General features: G+C 26.3%; 1 protein-coding gene across 4 annotated transcripts in view; it reads left to right on the top strand.

The window, feature by feature from the left end:
* Camta (Calmodulin-binding transcription activator) overlaps positions 1 to 9701 on the top strand; it is a gene marked incomplete at its 5' end in the record, with an annotated part of 117157 nt that extends 107456 nt beyond the window's left edge. For 3 of the 4 annotated variants that reach the window (XM_067049840.1, XM_067049842.1, XM_014432321.3), the window contains 3 exon segments: positions 537 to 564; positions 704 to 801; positions 2009 to 9701. In XM_067049840.1, the coding sequence (XP_066905941.1) occupies positions 537 to 564; positions 704 to 799 (124 nt within the window). 4 annotated transcript variants of the gene reach the window in all.
* Between the last annotated feature and the right edge of the window lie 1280 nt (positions 9702 to 10981).

Here is a 10981-nt window from a genome sequence, read left to right as displayed (position 1 = left end):
TTGTTAATAATATATATTACCAAAAATATTAATTAAACTAGGAAATTTTACTCATCACTATGTCAATTAATATATCTTTTTTGTATTCATTTTGTATTTACTATTTTTGATTTATGATTTGTATTTATTTATTTATATAGATGTCTTTTCATACATCAATCTTAATATCTGTTTTATTTAAAGGGCACTTTTATACCCTTATTTTAGTTTTACCTGCTCTTTATCTTTTAATTTTAGCCCTGATGAGGATCTGCATATTATGTCGAAAAGTTGCCTGTTATTAAACTATTTCTTTACTGTTTTTCTTCACCGCAACCCAGGCCATCTCCTTTTGATAAATTTTTTATTATTCACTAATGTTTGATTAATTTAATTTCTAAAACTGATATTTTGTATGTTTGTGGAATTCCATGATGTATGGAATTTTGAGTTCCATTAACCATTGCTTTTGTTCTATTGACCATTGCTTTTAGGTGTTAATATAATAATAGTTTTCTTTTTAAAACTAACTTTTGATCCATTGTTCCATTGCATAGCTTATGGGATATAAATGCTGGAACGATAGTAAGTATATTATGCCATTTAAATTAATTATAATTTGAAATAATTTTTGAATTGTATATTTAATATAAATATTTATTTAAAAAATATATAGTTTATAAGAAATATTGACTTTTAAGTGATTTGTATTTTTTTAATAAAGGTTACAGAGAGAGCGAGCAGAAAAAGAGAAGCAGGCCCGATGCAGGGGGTCCCCTCATCAAAACTAGCCCTTCTTCCGTTCCACGTCTCCAAATGAAGGTTTATACAAAATATTTTGTATTATATTAATTTATTTAGTGAAGGAGTTCCCAAATATTTAGTAGAAATTACATATAAATAAAAGGAAGGAAGACATAAAATAGTATCAATATGAAATAAACAATAATAATAAAAAATAAGTAACAATGGTAAGAGTAAAAATTTTTTAAAAATATGTAAAATATACTGTTAAAAAAGTACATGAGACGTACATAAAACAAAAACAATACGGAAAAAAAAGTAAAGTAATTTCCTATAACTTTATTTTTACATAATATTTATCTTAGCTTAAATTACCTTATTGTATCCTATTGTTGTAATATTCTCAGTTTTTTTGTATCTTTTTAGCCCTGATAAAGCCCTGCAAAGTGGGGCGAAACGTCGGACATTAAAATAGTTATAAACTATTTGTTCTTTTTTTGACCGCAACCCTAACCATCTTCTTATATATACATTTTTATGGTCAACTATATATACATATATAAAAAATTTATTTGTTCACCAAATTATAATTTGAAAAAAAAAATATTATTTTTAATAGTCTAACAAAATGGTTCATATATACAGCTATTTTTTAAAATTAAAAATTAATTAAATAATCCTAATATTATTATGTCCTTGTTTTACTTCAGGTATCCTCCTGAATGTTTGTTGAAATATTAAATTAGTGTGGAACAAAGGGAGTCGAATTGTGAGACTTTTCTGATTATTAATAACACTTATATATTTTTTAGAATTCCCTGGAGGGGCAACTGGGGTTAGTGTTAGTTTAATTATTATTAAATAACTTTGGGAACTCCAAGTGTTTAATAATTCTCTATTGTATTACCAATATGATTTCTTGACATCAATGCCTTCTAGAAGCTGGTTGAGGAAAAAAAATTGTTTAATAAATTCTGGTAGATTTTAACATATTTTTTTTTCATACAGAAGGCTCTGATGTCCAGAAAGCATAAGTGGACTAATTTTGTACCCCTTGGCAGAGATGGGCAAAAATTAGCTATAGCTAAAATTGCCATGGATACGACCCTTATTCATGAATGAACCATTGATAAATAAATATCGTATCCATGGCAATATTAGCTAATAGTTTCATAGTTACCCAACTCTGCCCCTTGCCACAAAATTATACTATTTTAGAGTGCTAAATGTCTTTAGATTTTTTTCTTTATTCATGTCATAAATATATTTTTTATTTCTGTTTCAGATAATTCTTATAATCTTGAGAACTTCTCTTTGCACGTCTTCTTCCATGAATTTTTAGCATCATATCCAATTTTCGCGGATTTTAATTTTTAAAATTTTTGTTTTCTGTTATAGGGGATAATCCTTATTTGTAATTAATTCTAAGCTACCGTTCTATTTATATATTTATAAAATATTCGAAACATTGTCAAGGCTGTGTGATAGTTATATTTTAACGATGAGTTGGATTGAGATCAGTTTTATTTCACATAGGACGTCATTAGAGTCTCATATATGATTTCCAGCTGTAATCTCTTATCTGTATAATAGATAGGGTTTTTTTTGTTGTTATGATTTATAACAAGAAAAAAAATGGGAATGTGACAAAAGATTCAAGTAAGGGTTATTTTTTGCCACCTCCACTAGTCAGTTTTGTTCTATCGCAAATTTTATCCCCTCTACCAGAGTCAGATTGTTTTTGCACTTTGCCCTAATTCCGTTATGCAGTGGTTTTCAAACTTTTTTGGTTTTTGGAACATCAGAGTTATGTAATTTGAAAAAAAGAAATTGGATTTTTTTGTCGAACGAAACCATTAAAAAATCATTATGAAGGAAAAATATAGCTCTTAAAATTGAGGTTTAATTATATAAAAGATTTTATAGATAAACTATAGGCTCCAAAATACAGTTTTATGTACATTTTTGTCGAGCAGGACTAAACTCAAACCACTTTCCTAGGAACGGAACTTGATGTAAGTACAAGGAATGCCTGTGCAAATAAAAAGTTTTGTATTCAAATTATTAAAGTAAATGTCAATTTTTAAAATAAAATTTATTATTGGATAAGTCATTTGTTGTTTTATCATATTTAAAATGATAAAAATATTTTTTTCAATTTTAATAATAGTTTCCTGTGTTACTAACTCCGGGTCTGAGTTTGAATCCAGCTGTAGCAGATAATTATTTATTCTGTTACTATAGCCATGAGTCAATCCTGTAGGTTTGGGAGCCCTCCTGAGGAATCATCCTTATTAGCGGAAAAATCTGGTTGTTGAGTATGATATTGAACAAATCATCTCCTAACACTTCCCTTTTTCAAGAAACTGCATTTTCTTACAAGTATTGAACCCCTGATCCTTCGTGGGTGTAGCGGTGCAGATTTTTAAAAAAATAATAATACTAAATTAAATTCATTAATATATGTGAAACCCTTTACAAGGTCTTATAGAAGCACAGGCTTCCGTAGAATAGTGATTTAAGTTTGAACACTGCTGCATTATTATATTATTTTAGTGCTTAAAATAAATTGACTGTGCCATTTTTTGATTTAGCGGAGGTGTCAAAACATCGGAGAAAATTGTAGCTTCAGGGATGTACATAAATAGAAGGTCGTAGAATGGTCGGTCGGTACTGTGACGTTTTAGAGCCCTGTTGTTGTTGTTTCTAAGATGATTAAAAATATTTTTCTATATGGTTCAGCATTGTGATTTGTTAGAATTTGTATTTTTGTATATCTCTAAGATATAATACGAGTTATTTTGAGTGTTACATATGATATATATAAAATATTAAATGCTATGTTATTCTTGAGCTTTAAACTTTTTATTTGTTACAAAGATTTATTTGAATTTTTTTTTTCATTTTCTTTTTTACCCTTGCACTAGATGTCGAGATAAACTGTACCTCTTGTAGTCGATAAGTTATTTAACGTATATGAATGTCTCAACAAAAATTTAAAAAATTTTCGTCTTTTAAATATGTACTTAAGATAGGAGCTAGTCTCTAGGCGATTATCCTTTGATCTCATTTTCCACAATATTTTTCTATGATAAGCATTTAATCTTGAGATTATTGTTGCATTTATTTTTTCAGTCTGTAGTCATTGCATTTTTTTCTGTAAAATTCAATCATAAAAAAGGATAAAAAAAAAATACAAAAAAAATAACAGGCTTCCATTTATTATTCCACAGATTATCATTCATTTATCTTTAGGACGTAATTTAAATAATTTACTTACGGATAATATTAATAAATAAGTTCACTATGGTGCTATTTAATGAACTATTGATTAATATATAAGCCTTAATTGTTACTATAGGGACTGTATTCTGTAATATCATCAGTAGATTCCCAGGATCTGGTTAGCTTTTTTTCTTTTCTTTTAAAACATTTTCTTAAATCAAAAATTTTTATAATATCAAATTAAAAAAAATATAAGGAGTAACGCTACTTAATAAAAAAAAATTTAAAAAAAAATTACACAGCTCAAAATAATTATTACTTCTGGGGTTTTAGACTAAGAGTAATAATTCTATTACTTAAGTCTAGTGGATTCAGTAGTGTTTTAGGAAATGGGAACTAGGGAGAGCTTTTTAAACTACGTTTAAATTTAATCTGTACTTAGATTCAACTGTGATCCATATGGGGTATCACTTTTTACCACCAGTCTGAAATTTTAATCTAAACATCATTTAATATTTAAAAAATAAATGATTGGATTAATATAACACTGTTCATTATCGCTTAAAGTAAAAGAAAATGATAAATCTTAAATTATGGTAGAAATACTTAAGGCTTTTCTTATCCAGTATTGTATAAATATTTTTTCCCCCTAATCTAATTATGACATTTTAAAACCTAGCTTAGAAGTTAAATTTCTTTTTACTTAGATTTTAGAAATTTCTATATCTATATATTTAAAAATGTTTAACGATTATATTAAGCATAGCAGTGAAACTGCTGCCTGTTCCCAGATGTTTAAACAATATTAACAAATCAAAAAAAAATTTTTTTTTAGTCATAAGATATTTAAAAATTGTTATTATTATTCGTTTGAACCATTTAAATTTATAAGTTACGAGTTGGCGTGTATGTTTTATTATTATTATTATTTTTTAAACATTAATTTTCTTTTGTCAGCCAAACACCTATCACATGACTATCTTCTGGATATATTAATTTTAAAAATAATAATAATTTAAAAAAAGTTTAAAACTGGCTACTTTTTTAGTTTTTGTTAAAAAAAATTAGAGAAATTTGAAAATTTAAATTTTACATTGTTAAAATGGTTACAAATATTTCAAAGGATTATATTTGTTTTAGAAATTTATTTTTATTTTTTGTATTACCTAATTTATTAAATTTCTAAAACATAATTTGCTGAATGCAAATATTTTGTTGTACTTAGTTTACTCATTAAAAGTTATAAAATACATTGTACTTATATAATCTTTAACTAATGGAACTTATAATTTTTTTCTCTTAATATTATTATTGTTTCATAAATTAAAAATAATCTTAAAAATATTTAAAAGTTTTTTATGTATTTACAGTGAAACTTTTCCACAACAAACACCTATAGGGTAGATGTTATTGTCTGTTACAAAGATATATATGTTGAGGATTGGTAATTATATATTTTTTTTAAGTTTATAAACATTTGTAACAGTAATTTATTTAAAGTAAGTGAATGTGCTGTTTTATGGCATGGCAGTAATTTCTGGATAAACTAATTGTAGAAAGCCATTTTATTTTTAAATGGTGAATTATCGGAAATATATTGGAAAGTAAGGTTATAAGCATATGATTCTGTGTACTTATGGAGTTTATTATGGAATTGCTGGTAACTATTTCAGACACTGTAACTAATGATTAAAAATAATATTTTCTCTTTTAAAACCAAAAAAAAAAATGAGCTGTATTTTCAATTTGTCACAGCAATTAGCTCGACATATAATTTTAAATTAAATTAAAATGTTTAACGATTAATATATGGTCCTCATTCGTATCAATAATATTTTATAAGCCATAAAGTTCATTGCCAGTATTTTTCTCTTCTACCCTTAACTTCTGGTTGGGTGCAACTCATCTTTGAGATGAAGTTTTGTCTGTTCCAACAGGATTTCCTCCAAAAAGATGTATGTTTTACTAGCTTCCTAATCTTCTATTCCTCATATAAATACAGAATTCAAATTAACAAAGTGTACTGTTGATATTTGGTGATGACATTTTAATCTGCTGCCTGAGTGCACCTGATTCCTTAAGTATTTTTGATTACCTAAATTTCTAATATGTTTTTTATTTATCCAAAATAGATATGTATTTACATTCGTAACCCTAAACAATAATATATATTGTTAAATCCTAAATAATTTGTAAACTAATTCGCATCTGATCATGACCTCTAAATATTTTTTATGTTGATTATTCATTTTATTACATAAGTAAATTATTTTAAAACATAAAAATAACCATTTTTAAGGTTAAAATCTCTCTTGGTTAATTTTTATCTTTAGTTTTTAGCTGAAATTCAATTTTTTATATCAGAGATGAGTTGCATTTAAACATAAGGATTTTTATGACGCCCAACCAAGTGTCAACTGGTCTACATTTATTGGAAAACTAGCTTATTATTAATTATTATTACTTCATCTACAGGAGTGACCTTAACAATCCTGTAAATAAAAAGCAAAGTCATGACCCAACACTTTTCTTCTATAGAAAATTAATTTTCTATCCGAAGTCAAATTGAAAATAAAATTATTTTTTTCTTAATGTATTCTACAAATCATAAATTTGTTATATATTTTTATTCTTGAGTATTGAAAAAAGTTTCAGATTAAAAGTATCTGCTCTAGAGAAGTGTACTTAAGAAGTTTTGCTGTACTTTATTTTGGCTGCAACGTTCATTAATATAAAGTTATTTTTATGAAAGTTATTGTATAATTATACCTTATACATCGGTTTATATTTCATATAATATTTATTCATTTAAAATATTATCGCCTTTAATCGTTTATTTTATATGTATACTTAATCATCCATTGCATGTTTTTATGCATAAAATAGTCCCTATTTCACTTAACCGAGGCCTATGAGATCAATATCGATAACTTATTAAGTACCTGCTTTTAATTATATCGCGAATCTTAAAAATATTGTATATTGTTTATAAATATTGTATAAAGTAATTTGAGCTCAATTCTATAGATTTTACCCACAGTGTATAAAAAATAGTTTAGTTTATCTGGCAAGGAAATAATATATGAAATAGATAAGTACAAACAAACTTTAAAAAAAAAAAATTAAAAAAAAATGTAGAAATAGGAATTTATCTATGGCTAGGGCGTTCTTTATCTACAAGTTCTTAGTGATCTTGATACATTTACCAGGAATATTAAATTGTAAAGAGGAGGTGAAAAAAAAAATCAATTGTGATAATCAATATAAACATTAATGAGTTCTATTGTATTATAATTATTGAAAACTATATTTTCAGAGGTTACATTTTAAAAATACAATTAGTTGTAAAGTAAAGAAAAAATAATATAAAAAAGTAGATTTAATATTTATAATAAGCTATATTAAACTTTATGTAGATAAAATATGCAATATTAAGGAAATAAAAGAACACATTATCTTTGATATTTGGGGTCCTGTAATTTTTTCTATATGGGAAATGAGTTTAAAAAAAAATATAACTGCCAACGAGGGATTATTATTAAATTTAGGCATGCCAAAATCACCTGCAATGCAATTCTTCTTTCCGCTATGAAATTTATCACTCGTTAGAATTTTTAATAAAAATCTAATTGATGATTTTAGCATCCTAGAAATCTATTTATTTGTTTTAATATTTGTACATAATAAGCAGAGTATTGCAAGGTCTGTTGACTCAGATTCACATTAATATATGTTACTTTGGCTTGAAATTACTTCTTTACACTTTTTTTTTTTCAATACACTGATAGGTAAAAAAGCGACCACTTTCAAGGATTTATATTCTACGTATTCTTTAAAAATATTTCAATCTGATGTTTTTTTAGTATGAAGTTTCTATTATGTTTCTAATTTATTTATTTTTGACTACTTTCTTCTCCCTGCTTACTTTTTCATTTTTAGAAACTGAAGTGCTTTATCACTATTCAATAATCATTATTAAATAATCATTTATTTACTTGAGCCATTAATGAATATGGAATTCTGCATACTGGAGATATCACTGGAGCAATAACTGCCAGTGTGACTGTACTATCTCAATTGCAAAGGTTGTAGTTTACATGATCATAGTGGTTGCAACCATTGCTGCTACTTTTGTAATAATTATCACCATTAAAATAGGTTTTCAATTACAATCTCAGTCAGTGTTATCTAAATTTTTTTCTTTCTCCTCTAAAACATTAAATTCCTCTCGTATCCAATCCATTCAATCTAAAATCCTTAATGGCCCTTACTGTCATAAATCAAGTCATCTGTCAGGACCTTAATGTTCCAGATGTTGCCAGAACCAGATAACAATCTTTCCATGATAACCTTCCCAACCACCCAAACCCACTTGTTTCTAACCTAGCATTTCCTTCATTACCTGATAATCCGCCTAGGCATCTGAAAGAAGATGTCCTTTAGAAGGGTCATTGGAGTTCTATCAATCAGTAGATTCCCCACATGTCTGTATCATGCCATTGTATAACTAATGTAAAATTTACTTGTTATATATATTTTAATACAATTATAAATAAAAGAAAAAGTTTATTCCACGATCAACAATATCTATTTAGTTATAAAAATATTAATTATTAGTTTATGTGAAATCAGAATAAACATTGAAGGTCGCTTTGTTTACCATTCAGTGTATGTAATGTAAAACATTTTCCCAATTAAAAAAGAATACGGATTTTTTTGCAATTTCGGTTCTTGTGATACTCTGCGAATTATTTTACACTGGATTTTAAAGCATTTTTTTTCTTCTTTTAGTATCTTTTTAATTTACCACAAACAAATAATTAAATGCTAGGTTTGAAATACTGTCCATTGAGGAATTATTTAATTCAGAGATTGAACAGTTTAGATGATTTATCTTTTTATTCATAAATTCAGTAGAACCTCGATAGTCCGACTCTTCAGGTAATCAGACCTACGTGACTCCTATTCCTAGAACACCACATTGCCATTTACATATTTGCTTCTGCGTTGAATGAAATTTCTCCCAAAACTTCAGAATTGTTATGGTGTAAACTGTCGCCTATTATGGACAACTGTGAAACTATAGACTAAGATAATTAGAAGATCTTAAATGACATTGGAAGTTGTACAGATTCTTCAGATTATAGATCCCTATAATTAAAATCAGTTATTGACGAATGGTTGGCTGAAGTTAATGAAACTTTTACGACTTTCTGGATGCAGGCTCTTTCACATCTTTGTTGATCCTTGTTATCTATCTAGTTTTTTAAACTATAATGACATTTATTTTTGTGTAGAGATGTCCTGATTGATTACTTTGAGCCACATGGCCCATCTTAACCCCCTTGCCTTCATACCATGAAATATTGACTGTTTTTATTAGGAGCTCCCTGTTTGTCCTTCTCCTATATGTGTTATTTTATGCATCTACACTATTATATAAATTACAATAGAATAAATTATAAATACTCCCATGGAAAATATGCATTATAAATACACTATATGTAGTGAAGGGACAAAAAAAATGTTTTTACACATAATTCCAATCTACCTCTGGTCTTATCATTGTCAGATTAACGAGGTTGTACTGTGTTTCATCATCTGTGATTCTTGGTTCATGTTTATGGTTAAATTATTTTTTATTAAAAAACAATTCCTTAAAAACATTTTTATTTTTTATATTATAAATCATTTTTTTATGAAACCCTCTTAGATAGATATATAAACCAGCTATTCCCAATTTTTTTTTTTTTTTTTTTAATAAAATATGCACCATTATTACTTATATTTTTTACTAAGAGGTAGATACGTTTATTGATAAATAAATGTTGCAAACGTCCAGTAAGCGTGATATAATAAGTCACGAAAAATTCTGGTTTGTCTTTCATCGATACAGTTCAACTGTTTCGGGCAGCCTTTTTACTGTGTCTCATTTAAAATTTTTTGAACTAGTTGGGATTTAAATAATTTTCAATTTAATATTATTAAATTCAGTATTATTATTAAAAAAAAGAAAAAGAAATTTCAAAAAAAATATATATATTAAAAAAACAATTTTTTAAAAATTGGAAATTTCCTAACTTGTTTCAATATTAGCTCACAGGTTCAAACTTTATAAATAGAGCTATATGTAGGCGAAATATTTATTGGTAGGGACTATGCAGTGCTTTAGAATTTTTTGTGAAATTTTCTATGAAGTAAAAAAAAATTATAAGATAAATTTCAATCAACTAATATATTTAAAAAAAAAAAGTTCATTTAGAAATACGTACTTAACCCGTAAAACAAAGGGGATATTTTATAAACAATCAGATAAAGGAATAAGTACTCTAATAATACGTGGCTTGAGCTAAAAACTAAGCTTTGCCCACCCGCAGGAGAAAAAAAAAAATCTTTATATATATTACAAATCAAAATAACACCAAATCTAAAATCGAATAGATTGTAGACATTTTGATGTGTTTCACATTGATATATATAGCTACGTATATATTTTTTAATACAAAGAATAAATTTTAAGTAAGTATTAATCTTAATATCTTTTCCTGTATCTTTCTCAACCTCCTTCTCAGAAATCCGATTACCGGGCACAACAGTCTCATTAACGATACTAAACAGTTTTGAAACTTCCTTTGGCCTAAATCGATTTGTAAGAAACCACTTTTCCAAAAGATAACTCCTTTGTTTGATAGGAGCAAATATTTTACCTGATAATATATTTCCTGTTATCTTTCAATATTATAGAAGTGTTTTGGAATTTTTAAAGAAGCTGATTTATCTGTATTTTAGGCTAAGTTATTTTGTTTTTGTCTTTTATGGTGTTGTTGGTTAATATTTGTATTACTAATCCTGCTAATCTATATTTTAAAAGGCAGAAGGTTTTTGTTTAAGCAATATTTCATACATAATAAAAAAGCAATAATTTTGTAAAAACGAAAAAAAAATATTAACCAACAACTTAATGAGCTCATTGTTGTATTTATGTATTATTATTATTATCGAAATATTTGTTATTATTATAATTTTTTTTTAA

This window comes from Halyomorpha halys, unplaced genomic scaffold, assembly GCF_000696795.3.
Source record: "Halyomorpha halys isolate HHAL.00 unplaced genomic scaffold, Hhal_1.1 Scaffold1046.1, whole genome shotgun sequence".
NCBI classification, from domain to species: domain Eukaryota; kingdom Metazoa; phylum Arthropoda; class Insecta; order Hemiptera; family Pentatomidae; genus Halyomorpha; species Halyomorpha halys.
This window is presented reverse-complemented; position numbering and strand designations above follow the sequence as displayed.